This window comes from Myotis nattereri (assembly GCF_964212035.1).
Source record: "Myotis nattereri genome assembly, chromosome: 13".
Classification (NCBI taxonomy): domain Eukaryota; kingdom Metazoa; phylum Chordata; class Mammalia; order Chiroptera; family Vespertilionidae; genus Myotis; species Myotis nattereri.
Window position 1 is genome coordinate 19,767,124 of NC_138088.1, and position 20,193 is coordinate 19,787,316.

General features: G+C 54.5%; 1 protein-coding gene across 1 annotated transcript in view; it reads right to left on the bottom strand.

The window, feature by feature from the left end:
- Positions 1-20,193, bottom strand: part of PALD1 (phosphatase domain containing paladin 1) — a 67,934-nt gene that overhangs the window by 21,111 nt on the left and 26,630 nt on the right. The window contains exons 2-10 of the mRNA XM_081104921.1: positions 9,943-10,155; positions 7,156-7,258; positions 5,752-5,931; positions 4,205-4,369; positions 3,297-3,457; positions 3,049-3,124; positions 1,686-1,837; positions 1,262-1,361; positions 955-1,059 (exon numbers count right to left, since the gene is read on the bottom strand). Of these exons, the coding sequence (XP_080961047.1) occupies positions 955-1,059; positions 1,262-1,361; positions 1,686-1,837; positions 3,049-3,124; positions 3,297-3,457; positions 4,205-4,369; positions 5,752-5,931; positions 7,156-7,258; positions 9,943-10,127 (1,227 nt within the window). The 5' untranslated portion in view covers positions 10,128-10,155. The remainder of the gene's footprint in view (positions 1-954; positions 1,060-1,261; positions 1,362-1,685; positions 1,838-3,048; positions 3,125-3,296; positions 3,458-4,204; positions 4,370-5,751; positions 5,932-7,155; positions 7,259-9,942; positions 10,156-20,193) is intronic.

The following is a 20,193-nucleotide window of genomic DNA, read 5'->3' on the forward strand; positions in this document are numbered from 1 at the left end:
GGGGCCTGTCATAAACCATGGCCGGTGACCTGTGGGAACACGGCCGGTGTCAGGTCCCGGCTAAGTGCTCGCTGGGTCTGATCTGACCTGCTCTTCCCAACAGCCCTGTGGGTCATTACCATCCGTGGCCGGGCGCCCACAGCCACACGCCTGTGCGTGGCAGAGCCAGGACTGGACCCGGGCCAGCATCCGCTTAACCTGTCAGCCCAATGATGCTGAACCACGCCATGGGCTTAAGCTACACAGCCCAGAACACTCTCAGTGACCGCGGGCAGGCATGAGCAGGGGAAAGACCAACAAAACACGCAGGATGCACACGGCGTGCTGGGGCAGCCTACACAAGAACATGAAAGATGAAAGAGCCCGGCCCAGAGTGCTCGCGGCGGCTCTGCTGGGATTATTAGCGTTTCCTTCTCTGATTCCTTAATTTTCCATAATCTAACGCTGCTTTTTAAAGATGCTTTTAAAGTGTTAAAGAAGAAAAAGGCTCTGCCGCTTCAGATTCTTTCCAAGCACCGTTTTCAAACACTGCCCAGCGTCCTCTCCCCAGAGAGTGGGGACAGGCCTGCTGAGACAGCCCAGAGCCATCCCGCTCCCGGAGGGGGCAGGCTGGACCCAGCCCCGGACGTCCTGGAGAAGGGCCAAGGTTTTATCTGGGGAGAGCCACGAGCATTCTGGGAAGCATCTGGGTCCAGGGGCCCAGCACCCCGCCGGCAGCCCCTTCCTCCATCCTGTTTATTCTGCAGCGAGGGGACCTGGTCAGGGAAAGTAAACTTCCCTCTTCCTTCCGTCCTTCCTGCATCCCGCCCCCCTCGCCCCTTCCTCGGCCAACCGCTCTCCTCCTGGGAGAGGCAGCACCGGACCCGTCAGGATGAAAGAAGCCAGCGCACAGGCCTGACACATGAGGCTGCGGGTTCACGCAAACGCGGCTGCTCTCCGTCCTCCACGCCTCACCTGGGCCGGGCTTTCGGGCCGGACACGGTCCAGCTTCCTCTGGTGTTTTAACACTACCTCCTTCAGGTCGTGCAGCTCAGCACAGGCAGTGATGGCTCTGTCCACCTGGTGCCAGGACCAGGGCAGGGCCAAGGGGACAGCGGCAGGGAGGGCGCAGGGCCAAGGGAAGAGGGTGGCAGACAGAAGAGAAGGGGGTAAAGAGAATGATTAGCCGTGAATGAGAGCAGGGGGTCCCAGGGGAGGAAGGGACCCCACCGTGAGGGTGTGAATGCTCCCTGCGCTGCCCGTGCCCAGCCTCCTTGCTCACCTCCTCCACCATCTTCCTGCCCTGGGGCACCGCGTGGAGGAAGCTCTGGATCACCTGGAGCTGCTCCATGGGCAGAGGCTTGGTCTTCGCAGGGACAGCCCTGGCAGGAAGGGGCGGGAGCATCCTCAGCCACAGGATGGCCCTGCTGTGACCTCCCATTTGTATCCCGCTGAGAGGCTCCAGGCTCCAAGTCCTCCTTTCAAGTTGGCGGGGGGGGGGGGGGGGGGGGGGGGGGGGGGGGGGGGGGCGGGGAGCAAGGGGCATTTTCCCCACTGGGGAAACTGAGGCCCGGAAAAGTCAAGTGACTTTCTCCAGGCCACCCTGCAAGTCTGCGGCAAACCCGGACATGAACCCCAGCGACCCGTTTCCAGCTCTGGCTCCAAGCCCCCGAAGCGTCCCTGGGGCCCTGCCCCCCCCCACTCACTCAGGCCCGGAGGCAGTGCCACTCTGGTGAAACAGCACGAGGGTCCCCAGGACCATGCCCAGGTTGGTCCTGCCCACACCTGTCTGGCAGCTGAAGAGGAGGGCAGGGGGAGGCCCGTGGGCATCTCGGAGCAGCAGCAGGCTGGGGGTCTCCTGGGGAAGGACCGTGGAGAGCATATCACGGCATGACCCAGGCACCCCTTGGCTGAGGAGCTGGTGGGGGTAAGGGGTCATGACACAGGCCCACCCCCACCCCAGTCTGCAGCAAGTGGCGGGCAGACAGGAAGCTCAGCCCGTTTAGCCAAACCCCAAGGCACGATCTGCTCCACCTGCCCCGGGAGCCCAGGCTCTGCTCCTCCCCAGACCCTGGGGGAGACCAATGCCTGGCTCTGGAACTGAACCCCACTGGGGGGACAGGGCCGCACCTCACACCCCTGTGAGATGCAGATTAAGTAAGGGGACCCCTGAAGGCGTTGAGAGAGAACCACCAGGACTCAGGAAGTACCAGAAGAGTCTAGTGCAGCGGTTCTCAACCTGTGGGTCGCGACCCCTTTGGCGGTCGAACGACCCTTTCACAGGGGTCGCCTAAGACCATCCTGAATATCAGATATTTATTTATTTATTTATAAAATATATTCCACTGGTTTTTTTACAGAGAGGAAGGGAGAGGAATAGAGAGTTAGAAACATCGATGAGAGAGAAACATCGATCAGCTGCCTTCTGCACACTCCCTACTGGGGATGTGCCCGCAACCAAGGCACATGCCCTTGACTGGAATCGAATCTGGGACCCTTGAGTCCGCAGGCCGACGCTCAATCCACTGAGCCAAACCGATCAGGACAGAATATCAGATATTTACATTACGATTCATAACAGTAGCAACATTACAGTTATGAAGTAGAAACGAAAATAATTTTATGGTTGGGTCACAACATGAGGAACTGTATTTAAAGGGCCAGAGGTTGAAAACTACTGGTCTAGAGGGTGAGACTGTTTAGCTTCAGTAAAGAAATGAGGAACTTGAGGTCTAGAGAGGTTAGCAGATTTATTCAAGGTCACACAGCAAGTCAGCAGCCTCGTCACAGCAAAGCCGGTCCTCTAGACACCCAGCTAGGCCCTGCCACCGGAGCATGTACCTATACACACCCACACAGACACACGGATGCACACAGCCCCCCCACACAGACGTGTACACACACAACCCCCACACACATGCACACATACCCATTATACTTGACACCAGCCACAACTCAGAGGCCACACCTACCCTGAGCATCTCCATGGAGACAGGGCCTCTACACAGACCCACTCTCCAGGCCCTTGCCCCCAACTCCGTGCTCCCCACACCCCTCCACCCCACTTACCCGGATGATACTGACAAAGGCATCAAACTGGGTTTCCAGGGGAGCCCCTTGCTCTGGCAGGGGCAGGCGGTGGTACCTGCCAGGGGAGGGGGAGGAGCCCATCAGGCAGACCACACACCCCGGGCATCCCCCACCCCTGCATTCCATTCAGCCCCACCTGCAGCTGGTGAGGCTGAGGCCCAGCTGGAGAGCAGCCCCAGGTCAGCGTGCCCAGCACCCCAGGGCCCTGCAGGGCTGGCCCTCGGTACCTGTAGGTGGGCTGCAGGAATAAGGGCCGCTTGTACACCCCCTCGGTCACGTGCACATCATCCTCACCCCGGATGGCCACAGCGTGGGGCTCCCCCCGCAGGTCCTCGACGTTGTGGTACACGTGGTACGTGTTCTCGCTCAGCTGGGCAAAGTCGTGAATCTGCATGGAGGAGTGGGGGCCAGAGGGCCATGACGGACCTTCAGGCCACCCAGAGGCTTCGACAGGCTGCCTGTCCCCCAGAGGGGACTCCATGCGAGGGTGCTCTCTGTGACCCGCGTGTCCTACGGGCAGCTGCCCAGGCCCTGGGGTCAGGGGGAGGGCTCTGCCCAGCAGGCAGCAGGAGCTAGCTAAGCCACCAGACTGAAGGACAGGGCCAGGCTTGGTCACCTGGGACTGGAGAGGAGGCCTGAAAGGGAGATGGGAGGCCACCAGTGGCCTCTCCGGACTAGGTTTCTGCCTGTGGAAGTCTTGGGGGGAACTGTGACCCCCATACTCTATTGGCACACCTCTGTGGAAGGTCAACAGCCTCTGAGGCCTTGACAAACCTGAAGAGGGTGGACAGCGGAACCTCAGAAACCAACAGTCCCACAAGAGAAGTGACCCACCCCAGGGCTCAGAGCTCACTGGCTGAACTCAGCCTCAGGCTCCTAGCCGAGCGCTTTCGCCCCACCAGACCTTTTTCTAATAAGGATGCTGAGTGTGGGAAAGAGGCAGGGCAAACAGCGCTGGGAATAGGTCCTTCCTCTGGCTGCCCGTGAGCCGGCCCTGTAGCCAGCCACTGGCCCAAGCAGGGCAGGAAGATGGGCAAGGACGAGCCAGTGAGAGCAGCGCTGAGCTGTGGTCTGGGGTCATCTCAGCTGCCCAAGGCCTAGCAGGAGGGGCCCCGCCCACACCAGCGGCCCTCACCTCTTTCCGGATGGCCAGCTCCAAGCTCTCCGCCTGGACGCCAGGCCCCAGGCCCTGGAGGTTCTCGTGGAGGTTCCGCTTGTCGCGAGGTGTGTAGGGCACAAAGTCCTCCTCCGCTCGCAGGAACAGCACCGGCTCCTCCCGCACACAGAAGACGATGCACTCCTGCCGGGAGCCCAGGAAGGAGGTCGCCCCAGTCAGGCAGGGACTCCGCTCCACTGCCCCCCGCCAGGCCTTTGAGCAGGCCGTTCCCCTCCTCAAGGGCTCTTCACCCCACTGTGTCCCTGAGACCTGAATCCTGCCCAGGAAGCAAAGCTCAGACCAAATGCCACCCGCTCCCGACCCTCCCTCCTCTCAGGGCCAGTAGTCCTCCATCTGAACTTCGTAATGTTAACCCCCTTTGTAGTAACATTATCAACGAACACATCTTTTCTCCTTTAGTGGATTACAGGTTCCTCACAGGCAGAATCACATCCTGGTCTCTGCTACTCCTAGCACAGAGCCCCGGATCAATCAAGGGCTTGATAGCATCAGTTGAAGAAATGAATGCCCTCACCCACAATGCAATCATTCATTCCCTGTGCATCGTACAGACGGAGGGAGATACTGGGGAGACCCCACCCCGAGGAACCGGCGGTCAAGATGGGAAGATGGGATCTGACCACCACTAACACCCCATTCCCACTCTGGTTCACTCAAAAACTCTCCATCAACACCCCATGTCAAACCAGACACCCCATGTCGAAGAGCCTGAAATCACTGTGGACCCTCAGCCTCTGTTCTGCAGGCAGGAGAGAGGAGTCATTAAAAGCAGGCGCTTAGAGCCCTGGCCGGCGGTTAGAGCATCAGCCCACACACCAAAGGGTTGCGGTTTGATTCCTGGTCAAGGGCACATACCCGGGTTGCAGGTTCGATTCCTGGCCCTGGTTGGGGCGAGTTCAGAAGCAACCAATTGGTGTGTCTCTCTCATGTCATGTTTTTCTCTCTCTCTCTCTCTCCCTCCCTCCTTCCACTCTCTCTAAAATATCAATGGAATCCTTGGGTGAGGATTAACAAAAAATAAAAAAGTAGGCTCTTGGAATTCCAGCTATGTCTGGGTTTGGGTCCTGAGACACCATTCAGGAGCTGTGTCATTATCCTCTCTGGATCTCAGTTTCTATAAATGGGAGAATGACTTCCCCGCCCTTTTGGGTTGACATGAGGCTATAAGTGTTAGCCGTGATTATCATCCTGTGACTCTCTCTTGTCATCCCGTCACCCTCCTCACTTCCTCTGAGGCTCTCAGAGTGGGGTGTACAGGGGCTTCTGACCTCAAGGCTCCAATGTCCACCCAGGACCATGCAGTAAACATCTGCTCAGAATTTCCAGCCATGCTGACCACAAAGACCGTCATGGTGCTCAAGGCCTGGTAGGGCCTGGTCCAGGTCGCCAGCGCCCTCCCCATCACGTGGCCAGGACCCTCCAAAGCCTCTGAAGTTGCCTCTCCCAGGAGCCCCTTTCCCCAGATTTGGGGGGCTAGCCCCTGCCTGAAAAAGGACCATGCTTACCTTGTGTCCATCCTTCTGGAGTTTCTGGAGGACCTGCCTGAACCCCGAGAGGCTGGGCTGTCCCATGCCAAACACGGTGAGCCCGCCCCGCACTTGCCGGAAGTTGGGGGCCCCACAGCTCCGCAGGGTGCCCAGCAGGTCCATCTTCTCAGCAACATCCCGCACCAGGAAGTAGCGTCCCTGGCAGTGGAAGAGCCAGAGGGGGACACTGAGATGACCCAGGGGCATCTTCTACGGGCAGGGCTCTGTCCCAGGCCCCAGGAGGTGGGGATCAGGGAGATGGGGAGGGGACACGGTCCTCAAGCTGTCTGCAGGCTCACAGAAAAAAACAGACGAGATACGTGACCATCTGTGATCCCAGGAAGGGGGTCACAGGGTCAGAGGAAAGAAAATACAGCTCCTCTTGAGTGGGAATCTGAAAAGGTTTCGTGCAGGTGTTGGCATCTGAGCCGGCCTTGGAGAAGGAGAGCATGAAGAGGCACTACCGGAGCAGGAAACTAGAGCTGGCTCTCGGGTGGACCCACAACTCCCTGGGAGGCCAGAGTCGGGAGTCACAGCCGGGACCACGGGAATCACCTAGAGGAAGGCTGTCCTGGCCCTTTCCTAGGGCCCGGCAGTTCTGAGGAAGGGCAGGTCTCTCCCCTCCCCACCTGGAGTGAGTGAATGAATGCCGTGACTACAGAGAAGAGAGGAAAAGGGTACTGGACATCCGGGAGAGCAGCGGGAACTAGAAGAGCTCATTCCTGGGCAAAAGGGAGCACCAAGGTCACCACATCTACCCCGTGCCCCACACCTGCACTGCTGACCGACAGGTGGGACCAGTTCTTCCAGGTGCCAGAAACCCTCAGCTACTCTGTCAGCCAACAGTTGTCACGATTTTTCATTCCGGCCTCCATTCATTGACCCTTCCCTGAGGACCTCCATTGCTCTGAGGCTGGGGCTACAGCAGTGAACAAGGAGATGAACAGTCATCTGTCCTTGTGGGCTTTACTTTCTAGGGGATGTTTAAGGCAAAAAAACAAAAACAGCTAAGCCAGAGAAGGTCGGAAACTTTGAAAGAGAAGGGGAGGGAGATGGCCACCCTAGGGGCAGCAGTCCTGGCCTAGGGACCTTTGTCCTCATCTATATTCTCCCTGGTGTTCCAATGGAGGGGCTGTGGGCATGCTGGAGCCAGGCATGGGGTGGATGGAGAGAGAAGAGCAGGGGCTCCACAGGGCAGGACGAATGGGCCCCAGAAAACAAATGGGTCCGAGGAAGTGGGATTGGGATCCTGGAAGATGGAATGAGGCAGTGAAACAGAGAAGGGGACAGTGGGGAGGCAGAAGAGATTAGGGAGAGAACCTAAAGGACAGGAGGAGCGGAGAGAAGCCGGAAGAGGGAGGAAAGGGTAGGGCCTGACCTCACCTGCACCAGGTAGTGCTCAGGGGTAGCATCCGAGAGCCGGCCCAGCGTGTAATGGGCCTTGAGCAACTCATCATGGATCTGGAACTCCTCCTTGCAGTTGTACCTGCCAGGGTTACAGATGGAGACCAAGTCAGGCCACCTCCGCAGCCAGAGTCCACTCCATCCTCACCTGACCCCACAGCAGGACCACCCCACTCCCACTGAAGTGGTTACCCATTCGTGGCAGAGACAGCCCATTGTACCACAATATCCACGCTCCCTTTTGCGAGCAATACAACCCTGGAATGGGAACTGGGCCGTCCATGTAAAGACTACATTCCCAGCCTCCCTTGCAGCTAGTATGGTCATGTGATGATGTTCTGTCCAATGGGATTCTTTAAGGGAAGGTGTGAACCTTCTACATTTCTCTCCTCCTCCCTGGCTCGCATCCAGAAGTGGTAGCAGGAATCAGGTATTGATGATGGCAGGGCATCAAGAGAGGAGGAGCCTGGCTGATCATGCAACCTGGGGCATCTCCTGGACTTTTGTGCGAGGGAAGCTTCTGTCTTGAATAAGGCCTTCTATTTCGGAGTTACTTTGGTCCTGGATGGTCCCCTCCATCAAAGTGTCTCTGGAAACAACCTCCACACTGGTGATCCCACAGCACAGTGAGGTGGTTCAGGACACAGGCTTGGGGCACAAACCCACCTCCACTGCTTTGTAACTCTGTGACTCCGGAGTCACCCACTCTCTGTAGCTACATTTCCAGTGATTCCCACCTCCTAGGGCTGCTGTGAGAAATCAATGCATTAAAGAATGTAAGTGCTTAGCCCGGTGCCTGGGGCACAGTAAGGGCTTATTAATAAAATTATTATTACTAGTGGTAGTTCTACCTCCACACAGGGCCATTCCAAACAAAACCCAAGACGCAAAAAGCTGGTGTGCTGATTCTAACAGCGAAGAAGACACAGCCTCCCAAAGCTGGTGACCTGGTGTCTGATCCTCTTTACAAAGGAAATGCCTCTAGGAAAGGCAGGCGGTGGGGTGCGTGGGAGGGAGCACCAGAAAAGGACGCAAGAGACGCGGTTCCGGCTGCTCGCTCTGCCTCCATCTCACCGCAGGGCCCGGGGTGGGCCAATCTCTCTACCTCCTCGAAACTCAGTTTGTGTATCTAAGTCAGTTTTCACATCTGCTCTAAAGGGTATTATTAGATCAGGAGTCAGCAAACCTTTTCTATCAAGGGTCAGATAGTAAATACTGTAGACTTAATGGGCCATACAACGTCTCTGTTACAACTACTCACCTCTGCAGTTGAAGTGTTAAGCATCCACAGATAATATGTGCATGAACGAGCATGGCAGTGCTTCAATAAAACGTTATTGACAAAAACAGATGCTGGACTAGATTTAGCCCGAAAGATACAGTTTGCTGACCCCTGTGTTGGATCACCTCTAAGGTCACCTCCACCTCAAACACTGTCAATCTGAGGAGTACTGGGCTCACGGCTGCGCCAGGAGGCACACACAGATTTTTACAGCAGGCAGGTGACTGTTCTGGGCCACACCCTGGGTTAAGTATTTTGAACGTCATCCCCACAGATCCTGATAAGGAAACAGAGGCCCAAGGTCACGGAGCAAGACTGGACAAGTCTCCAACACCGCCCTCAGGGCCCAGACCTAGTTTTGTCATCTCCAGAAGGGAGGCTGTATGTCAAGTCCCTCTTATGTAACATCTCCTTTCCTCCCCTCATCACGGACACAGTAATGTATTATGATTACAATTTTTCTGTCAGGCCCCAAAGCCAGCAGGCCAGATGTATCATTCCCACCCTCAGGTTTCCTTACACGGAAGGCCCATCTGCTAGGTCCCTGACAAACTGCTATGTGTGGAATATATTTCATTCCCAGATCATCCCGTCCTACTTCCTGCGTCCTGGAGGGGCCCAGAGGCCGGGGAGCACCGTGGGCAGATTCAATGCAAGACAAGGCGTTCTGACTCCCCAGGAGACGGATCCGATGCCCCTTCCATCTACCTGGTCTCGGGGCTCCCGCACCCGCTCCTTCATGCGCCCGTGGGGCAGGTAGGGTTTCAGGGCCCCTTCCTGATCCCCTTCCTCTGGATACCCAAGCCTCTCTCAAAATATGGCAACTGAACAAACCCTCAGCCGCTTCCAGGAATGTCCCTGAAGGACCTAATGAGGACAGTGGACCAACAGCTTCCAGCTTTTCTAGCCCAAGGCCCTTTAATGGCCTGGTGGTAACCTCAGTTTCCAACCATAATTACTGGTTGTGGCAGGGGAAAAAAATCTAAGTTTTATGCATCTAAGTATATAAACTTCTTTTGAAAGTGTTCAGCCAAAAATTATTTTCAAGAGTGTGCCCCCATTCCCCTCCCCTTTCCTCCCCTCCCTCCCCTCCCCTCCACCTTATCCTCTCCTCCACCTCTACTCCCCTCCCAGCACCCTCTACCTCTCCCCCCACCTCCCCCTCGCCCTTCTCCCCTTCCCCGATTCCCTACTCTCAAAAAAAAAAAAAAAAAAAAAGAGTATGCCCCAGCCAGTCCTCCCTCTCCACATTCCCTAGTCCTGTGGACACTGTAAGTCACATAAGCTAAAGACCCACGACTGAGACTCTGCCACCTGCTTACTGTGTGACTCCAGGTAAACGGCCTAACCTCTCTGGGCCTGTGTCTTCATCTAGATATTATGTACGATATGCCACCACCACCACCACCACCGTCCCCCCACCCCCAGGCAGCTTCCAGAGCCATGTCTTCCAGGGACATGATCACATCCCCCCCGCCACTCACGTGATTACGACGGGGGCCACCTTGTTGGGGATGATGGACTTGGCCTTGCTGTTGTGCAAGCTCGTGGTCTGGAAGGAGTGGGCGCTGAGCGAGTGCCGCCCGTCCATCGTGCTGCTGCCCTGGAGGCCCTCGAAGGGGGCACTGGCTGAGACCGTCTGCTGGGCTGTGCTGGCCGTTGTACCCATAGTCAGCCGGCAATCTCAGACCCAAGGCCTGTGGGGTGAGAGGGTGTGTGGTCAAGGAGGAGTGGGGAAAGCCAGGGCAGGCAGAGACCTGGCCCACCCTCACCTCCACCATAAGCACAGATCACACTGAGGCCCAGAGAGGGCCATCCCCTGCAGCTGGAGATGGAGGGAAGGTGTGCTGCCTACCCACTGCCACTGAGTGTCCACCATGTGCCCGGCCCACTGCTGGGCTTTGGGGGTTGTGGACATAGAGAGATATAAGGATGAAGCCCCTGGCCAATTAGAGTTTACACTCCTCTGGGGAAAATAAGAGAGGAAGGGGTTAATCTTCCACACCAGGTGGGGACTGAGGGCTCTAGGTGACTGGACCAGGCCCCATGGAAGCCAGGCCTTCCAGGCTAGGGGAAGTAGGAGGCCTGAGGGAGAAGCAGGGGCACATCAGGCTTGGATGTAAAGGATCTGGATGGGAACAGGATGCAGAAAGGCATTCCAGCCATGAGTGTCACAAAACAAGACCAGGGAAGTCCAGACGAGGTGAGCTCTCAGTAGATCAAGGGTCCAATGAAGGCACCACACCCCTGAACTCAACGTCAACATCACCCACATCAACATCATCAACACCATCAGCCCCAACCTCAGTATCACCAACATCACCAACTTCAACCTCAGTATCACCACCCCCAACCTCAACGTCATCAACACCATCAACCCCAACTTCAACATCACCAACATCACCAACCTCAACCTCAGTATCACCAACCCCAACCTCAACATCACCAACAGGCAGAGCTTCTGACCCCATGAGGCATCTGCGTGGAGAGCTCTCTCCCAGGGAAGCCCTAAGGATGCATGCAACCCGTGGGCTACAAGGGTGGTGTTGCTTATATAACAAATCCCTGGAAACAACCTCCGGCCAACAACAGGGATTTGTTGAATAAATTATGGGACATCTCTCAGGTTGAATGTTAAATGGCCATTTCATATTGCCTGATACGGAAAGACATCTCACAGACAGGAAGGGAAGGAGCAGGTTGCAAGTTCAAGCTGCGATCCTAACTTAAATCATGAAAGCAGCCGAAACCGGTTTGGCTCAGTGGATAGAGCGTCGGCCTGCGGACTGAGAGGTCCCGGGTTCGATTCCGGTCAAGGGCATGTACCTGGGTTGCGGGCATATCCCCAGTGGGGGATGAGCAGGAGGCAGCTGACCGATGATTCTCTCTCATCGATGTTTCTAACTCTCTATCTCTCTCCCTTCCTCTCTGTAAAAAATCAATAAAATATATTTAAAAAAAAAAAAAATCATGAAAGCGTATCAGGAGGAAAGTGTGGAAGGACACACAGCAAGACGCTGGCGTGAGTTATCATCAAGTGATGAGGTTATAGGTGATTTTTCACTTTCTCCTTTTTGTTTTTCTGCATTTTCTGATTGTTCTCCTCTAAACATTGGGCAATAAAGTTAACGTTTATTTAATAAATAAGACGATGGCTGGGGATCGGCTGGGAGACCTGTTAAGAGCTGCAAGAGGATGTGGGAGGATTTATTCCAGGGTGCAGACATGGGAGACAGAACTTTCTGAGAGCCCAGCAGCTGCTGGCCCCTCGTGGCATTAATGGCGCAGGATCAGGAGAAGAAGGGATCTACCTGCCCTGCCCACCCAGCCCCACCTGCACCCTGACATGGGTCCACCCTGCAGAAGCACAGGGACAAGACAGTCCTTAGAACACAACCCCTCCCCTCTACCTCCAGCTGGGCATGAGCTGCTCCAAGTCAGTGGCGACAATCTGCTCCAGCCACCCGCTCCCCAGGCCGCCACAGCCCCAGCCCCAGCCCCAGCCCTCAACACCAGCGCAGCACCCCAGGAAGCGGATGGAATAGGGGCTCAGCAGCTCAGTCTGAAGGCTGCACTCACTGCCCTCTCTCCCAGACCCTGCGTCAAAGTTCCTGGTCCCAAGGCGAGAGCTCCCCAAGCCTCCCCCGGGGCTGTACTCATGCTCCCTCCCCAGAGCCACCTGGACAGAATGACCAGCCTCATGCTGTCCCTCCCAGAACCTTCCCAAACCACCACCTGCTTCTCTCCCTCTGCAGCTTGGAAAGGGGTCCCTGCCCAGCCTGTCACACTTGACAACTCCCAGCAGCTGCCTGACAGCTTTGTTAACACGCACACCTGGTGTTTATATGAGCCCATCGTAACTCTCCACACCCAGTCCAATTTCAATCTCTCTCTCTCTCTCTCTCTCTCTCTCTCTCTCTCTCTCTCTCTCTCTCTCAGACATGGAGGGAATGAGGCTCTGTTTCTAAACAGAAACACAGGCGGCTCAGAGAGAGTGAGGAGCTCCACAGTGGACCCCCAGCAGGCCGACAGCAGAGAGTGGAACCGGGAACCTCTCTCCATTTCTCCCCACTTTGCCTGTCAAGGCAGCTCCCATCACCGTTCACCAAACTTTCCCAGACCCCCCTAGCAGTCTGGGCCAAGGAGGCACGGATAGGAACAGCCTCCTCCAAGAACACGGGCCCCCCAAGGAGGGCATGATGAACAGCGGCAACAGCTGGCAACAGCTGGCTACGGCTGCCAGGCCAAGGCAGGCCCCGCTCCCATTGGTCTGTGCTGGGCCTGACACCTCCATGCCTCCTCCCCCTCGCCTCCTGCCAACTCCAGCACCAGCCACCCTCCTCTCTCACCAGCTCCACAGGCAATGACAGGCCCCAGCCAGTGCCCATGAAGGAGACGACACAGATGTGCACAGTTGCCGTCTGCAGGGTGGGGGAAGAACAGAATTGACCTGCCTCCAAAATGTCCAGAGGAGGGTGAAACCCTGGGACCTCCAGCCTTCCCGCTCTGCAACTCTCCCTTGAAACCTCCCTCGACCCTGCCCCGAGTCAGCCTGGCCGGCACAGAGCCTCCACCTGGCCTCCACCCGCTGGCCAAAGGCTGTAGGGCCTTGGGCAACATCCTTCCACTCTCTGGGCCTTAGTGTCGCAGCCATAAAGAGACGATGAGGGGCGGGATGGTCTGAAAGCCCTCTCCAGTTTCAAATGGGCCTGGCTCCTGAGATGGGCAGTCCTAGTGGTCCCAGCACTGCTGTCCACTCCCGGGGCAGTGGTCAGCAAGGGGGTGTTGGGGTCCCTCGTGCTCAAACCTCTCCCGGGGGGAGAATGGGGAGGGTGGATTTGGATGAGACCAGGCTAATGAGTCGCATGGGTCTGGATAGTTTCCAAGCAAGTATGCCTTTATTCGCCTAACTTCTAACTGAAAGCAAGCATTTCCTTCCAGCACAGTGAACGCGGCCCCCTCGCATCTCAGATCCAGGACGTGATCACCATAGCGCTCACAGGGGTTCACATCCCACCTCAGCTGTGCGGGTGTCTGGAACGTGGCTTGCACTCATCATGCCTTCCAAGCCACAGTAATCATCAGACCCGGGTCCCCTGCCCACAGACCAACTTAGGGTAATTGCACCGAATAGTCTTGGCCCCCCACGGTGGGATCCCAGGTTCCCACAGCTGAGTTTAACCCAAAAAGCGTGAAGAATTCTGATGACCCTGGAGAGCAGCCTCCTCACCTTACGAGGCCAGCCACAAAGAAGCTGCTGTTCCACTTGCAAAGAGGGGTTCTCAGCACTTGGGGATCATCAAAACAATCACAATCGCCTGGGGTCCTTCATGCTGGGCATGTGCCCGTCAAAGCCATGTCTCAGCTTAATGTCCCCCTCGAAGCTGAGCAACAAGAGCCTTGTCACTGATGTGTCTTCAAAAAACAAAATTAAACCTTAATTCACCTAATTGATTGTCTTATTAATGCAGTAATAACCAAGGACATCCTGCTAGCTCACCAATTTGTTTTGTAATATTTTGGTAGCTCTCTCTCAATAAAATTTACTTCCTCCTTCATATCCCATGTATTTTATTTTGTGCATTTCAAAATATTCTGAGAAGCCCAGCCGGCATGGCTCAGTGGTTGAGCGTCAACCTATGAACCAGGAGGTCTCGGTTCCACTCCCGGCCAGAGCACATGCCAGGGCTGTGGGCTCGATCCCCAGTGTGGGGTGTGCAGGAGGCAGCCAATCAATGATTCTCTCCCATCACTGATGTTTCTCTATCTCTCTCCCTCTCCCTCTCCCTTCCTCTCTAAAATCAATGACAATGTATTTTAAAAATAAAAAATAATAAAATCAATAAATAAAAATATTCTGAGAAGAGGTCCATGAACTTCTACCAGATTGTTAGGCTCTTGGCAAAAAAAAAAAAAAAAAAAAGAGGAGCTCCCACTTTAAGGAAAGAATATTACCCACCAAACACAGGCCCTCCTCCATCTTTTCCTTGGCTTCTACTTATTAACATTTCAAAGCGCCTACTAAGCACCAGGAACCACACAGGGAGCTCTCCATCCTATGGTCAGGTTGAGGCCTTACTGTGTCCATTTTCGGATGATAACCACTCCTCATCAGTTTGCCTTCTTGCCTCTTCACGCTGATCCTGGCAGCAAGAGCACCTCCACACTCTCCCTTCCCCCTGGGATCGGTACAGCCCCCACTCAGGGTCCGTGGGGACCCTCACCACTCCACCCCCTGCCGGAACACCCCAGACCTAGCAAAGCAGAGACATAAGGTTCCATGGAGGAACCAGGAACTCCAGACTCCATTTCACCCTTGGTGACCAGCTAAGAAGCCACAGACTCATCAGGGCCGTAGCTACAATGGCATTTAAGCAAGTCCCACCCATAACCACACTATCCTCCTGCCTCTGGGAAAACACAGAGCAGTCAGTCCCACGAGAAAGAAACGGCCCGATGGAATCCGTGGCAGGTCGGTGACCTTGTTTCCCCAGGAAGAATCACTCTCATTTAATCCTGACCAAAAAACGGGGTGCCAACTCTTACAACTCAATAGCAAGTTAAGAAAAGTAATTTTAAAATGGGCAAAGATGTGATGGTAACATCTGAATGCCAAATAAGCATATTTAAAGGTGTTCAGCCCTAGCCGGTGTGGCTCAGTGAATAGAGCTTTGGCCTGTGGACTGAAGGGTCTCAGGTTTGATTCCCATCAAGGGCACATGCCTGGGTTGCAGACTCGACCCCCAGTAGGGGGTGTGCAGGAGGCAACCGGTCAATGATTTTCTCTCATCATTCATGTCTATCTCTCTTTCCCTCTCCCTTCCTCTCCGAAATCAATAAAAATATTTTTTTTAATAAAATAAAATAAAATGACACCTATGGCTCACATTACATTTCTACTAAACAGCATTGCTGAGTGTCAAGTCCTCCACAGTCCCCAAGGACACCCTGCGGTCAGCTTGTGGTCCTCACATTGAGCCCACCACCTGCTGCAGGTAAGAGTTTAACTATCTTGCCCGGCTGGCATGGCTCAGCGGTTGAATGTCAACCTATGAACCAGAAAGTCACAGTTCGATTCCCAGCCAGGGCACATGCCCGGGTTGCAGGCTTGATTTCCAATGTGGGGCGTGTAGGAGGCAGGAGGCCGCCAATCAATGATTCGCTCTCATCATTGATGTTTCTGTCTCTCCCGCTCCCTTCCTCTCTGAAATGAGTAGAAATGTATTTAAACACAAAACACTGAACTATCTGTTCACGGCAGGAGGAAGCCCTGAGGGCAAGGCTAGCATCCCCACCTCACAGACAGGAAAGTGGGCACAGCGGCTCTCCAAAGCCCTTGCACCTGACTGGGATCGCTGTCACTTCGACTCTGTGGGGCAGGGACCTGGGCTGCACACTGGCTGGGTCCCATGTCCCCCACACAGCAGTGTGTGACTGTGGGCACGTGGCTTAACCTCCCTGAGCCTCAGTGTCCCCAACTATTAACTGGGGACCATGAGTGTACCTCCCTAATAGGACTGTATGAGAATGAAATAAGGGAAGGTGTGTGTAAAGCAACACCCCACCCCCTCCCCGATCCGACACACAACGAGGGCTCAACCCATCCCTGCCCTTCAGATCAGCCCCGGCCAAAGCCTTCCTTCACTTCTCTCCTGCCCCTGCCCACAGCCCCTTCCCGCATCGGTGGGCTGGTACCAGATCTGAACCGCCATGGCCAGGTCAGGGCCTCGCCCAGGCACCGCCTACAAAAGGAATGGTCTCGGGAGGGACCAGTGGGCTGTCCCTTGGCTGCCATCCCAGGCAAATGGCAGGGCTGAGTGGGGCTGAGCCACAGCAGCTGCCCCGCTCCGGGCACACGCCATTAGGACTCTCCCTGCTTTGCTCTGTCCAGTGAGCACTTTGGGAGGTTTCCGTCGGCTCCTGGCCTTCATCAAGAGCCAGGAATGGGCAAGTCCTCTGTCCACAACCCAACAGGGAAGAATGAGTCTGCACCCCTATCGGTCCAACACTCTGTCCACCAGCCACTGGCCCCTGACTGGACAGACTGCACCAGCCTCTGGGGGTCTCTCTCCTTCCTTCCTGTGCCCGCACCACCCGCCTCCATGGCGCAACCAGAAGGACCTTTTAAAACCCTACACCACACCGTTGGCCCTGCTTGGCTGTTTCCTCTTCTGCAAAGTGGGGGTCACAGCCCTGCCGAGCCCTCCTTGAGGGCTGCTGTCAGTAGCAAAGACAGAAAAACCACAAAGACACCCAAAATCCACCCGCTGTATAAATGGAATGATTGCCATGGGAACACGGGCAGCAGGCAGCAGAGGGGACTTGGGTAGAGGGCATGCCATCTCCCCCTCACACTGGCACACAGGCCCCCACGCTCTGCCCCATGCCCTCCCCTTGCCATGGTGCTCCAGCCACTGTCCTCCTCCTCCTTCCAACACCCCGGCCACTCCTCACAAAGGCTTCACACCACCACCCTCTTGTTCACATGGCTGCCCCTGCCTGGCACCTTTGCTCAAATGTCCCTCTTCAGAGAGGCCTCTTTGAGACACTGGCAATGTGGTCTGCACACCCTACCCCTAATGTCCTCCATATATAAATGGTGTTGGGAAAATTGGACAGGTACATGCACAAAAATGAAACTAGACCACCAACTTACACCATGCACAAGAATAAACTCAAAATGGACAAAAGACTTAAATGTAAGTCCCAAAACCATAAAAATCTTAGAAGAAAACATAGGCAGTAAAATCTCAGACATCTCACATAGCAGTATTTTCAGCAGTACCTCTCCTAGGGCCAGGGAAACAAAGGAAAAAATAAACAAATGGGGCTACATCAAAATAAAAAGCTTCTGCACAGCTAAAGAAACCACCAACAAAATGAAAAGGGAACCTACAGCATGGGAGAACATCTGATAAGGGGTTAATTTCCAAAACCACAAAGAACTCATACAATTCAACACCAGGAAGACAAACAATCCAATTAAAAAATGGGCAAAGGACCTGAATAGATAATTCTCCAAAGTGGGCATACAGATGGCCAAGAGACATATGAAAAAAATACTCAACTTCACTAATCATCAGTGAGATGCAAATTAAAACAACAATGAGGCATCACCTTACACCTCCCAGAATGGCTACCATCAACAAATTAACAAATGACAAGTGCTGGCGAGGATGTGGAGAAAAGGGAACCCTCATGCACTGCTGGTGAGAATGCAGACTGGTGCAGGCACTGTGGAAAGCAGTATGGAGTGTCCTCAAAACGTTAAAAATGGAACTGCCATTTGACCCAGCGATCCCACTTCTGGGAATATATCCTAAAAACCCCAACCAACAAGAATATATGCACCCCTATGTTCATAGCAGCATTATTTACAATAGCTAAGATCTGGAAACAGCCCAAGTGGCCACCAATAGGAGAGTGGATTAAAAAGCTGTGGTACATGGAATACTATGTGGCTGTGAAAAAGAAGGATCTCTTACCCTTTGAGGCAGCATGGATGGACCTGGAGACTATTGTGCTAAGCAAATAAGCCAGTCAGAGAAGGACAAATATCACATGATCTCACATGTGGAATCTAATGAACAATTAAACTGACGAACAGAACAGGTCCAGAGGTGTGGATATATACAAGGAATAACAGATCTCAGTGGGGAGGGGGCTGAAAGGGACAGGAAGAGATTAACCAGAGAACATATATCCATATACACATAACCCATGGACACAGACAATCGTGTGGAGAAGGCCTGGGGTGGGGCAGGGCTTGAGTGGAGGGTGGCAAAAAGGAGGAAAATGAGGGACATCTGTAATACTGTCAACAACAATAAAATAAAATACACTTTAAAAAATAATAAATAAATATATAAGAAGCAAAGTAGAGCCATCTGGGGTCTGGGATTGCAGGAGACCTTCACCTACTAAAATTAAATGTTTCTGAAATGTTTTATTTTTTCTAAACTGAAAGAAAAAGCCTAAGAGTTAAAAACAGAAGGTGGAGGAATATTTGGAAATACTGCCAAGTGTTCAGCAGGGGGGCTGCCACGATGGGGGATGGGGTGGCCTCGACCTTTGAAGGTCCAAGTCCTGGCAGGAATGTGTCATCATTGTCACACGTTGAAATGACACCTCAAGGTGGGCTTGGAGCCCGGAATGGACGAAGACGAGCAGAGAGCAGAGTGACTGACGGCCAGCTGAGGAGCCACAGCAACTGGGAGCAGGTACATGGCAACAGTGGGGGAGGGCATAGGGCAGATGGACCCCTGAGCTGGGAGGGGCTGCAGGAGCGGCCAGCCCTGCCTTCGGTCGGGGTGACAAGCCTCTCTCTTCGCTTCCCTGGCAGGTGGAAGCAGAGCAGGGGCTCCTGCCTGCTCCAAGGCCAGCAAAGACCCGTCACACAGGGGCCTGGAGGCTTGTGGAGTTTGGGGCCCTCGGGAAGGAAAAGGGCCCTTTCTAGCAGCTTGTTGCCTGCCTCCTGGCCTGGGGAGCCCCCTGCCTCTGCAGCTCCCCATGGGGGTGGCCTGCCTGGCAGAAAGCTCTGTCCATATGGGGTCTTGGGTCGGGGAGGGGGGCTGTAGTGAACACTCTGAGGACAAGGGGGAACATCTGAAAATGAACTGTGCGTCAGATAAACAAGTTAACTTCCTTGGATGTGATGATAACTGTGGACACGGGAGAATGTTCTTGCTGGTAGGAGACAAAGGCTGAAGTGTTTAGAGGTGAAACATCTTGACATCTGTAATCTTCAGATGGTTGAGAGAGAAACACAAACGGAGTAAATTTAGCAACTGGTGAGGACGGACATGCGTTCACTGTGCCCTTCTTTCAACTTCTCTGTAGGCCTGAACGTTTTCTAAATAAAGTGCTGGGGCCAAAAATAGTTTTCAATAACAAAAAAAATTTTTGTAATCTAAGCTGTCTTATGAGCAGCTAGTTTCCTACACATCCCCCGGCTCTCCCCCTTGGAGACGGAGAACGCATCTCATCGGGAGGGAAGAAGTCCATAATCCACGGGCCAAAAAGGTCACGTGTGCAAGTGGCTTGAGCCTTGCGGTTTCGTTCTTTTCCACCCTAGTTAGCCGCCAGGACTTAAAAATCAAGTGTCCGAGTTCCTGGAGGGTCCCCATAGTCCCCCTGGGCCCTCCCCCGGCCTCTGGGGGTCCAACCCTTGTCCTGAGGCGTCTGTCCTTCCGTGTCACAGCACCCACAGCTCTTATTTACCAAGCCTTCGAGCCCCCCGGCCTCCTGGCCACTGTCCTGTGAGTGAGCTTTTCTCCCTCAGACCCCAGCCGCCCAGACACAGGCCACCTGCTCTGCACCCGCCTCCCTTATTCTGACCACGGCCACTGGGCTGACGCCTAACCCCTCAGAAGCCTTCTGCTCCCGTTGCTGGCCTGGGGCATGTGGCTTTCTGGTCCCAAGGCCAAGCCTGGCCTCCCGCCTGGGCGGCCTCCCTGGGTGAGGCCCTGCAGCCCCTGAAGGGCTGACCCCGCTCTCAGGTTTGATCCAAAAGCCCACAAACCTTAAATGTCTATCAAAAGAAGGATGACTAAAGTAAACGGGTATATATTTAAGGGCTAGAATACTATACAGCAATGAAAAGAAACAAATTAGATCAATACTGTACATAAGGATACAGATTTCAAAAATAAAATCCCATGATGCCTTCATCCCCCCTCCCTCCCTGCTGTCTGTACTACCCCAGTGAGGGGCAGCTAGCTGCCCAAAGCCAAGAC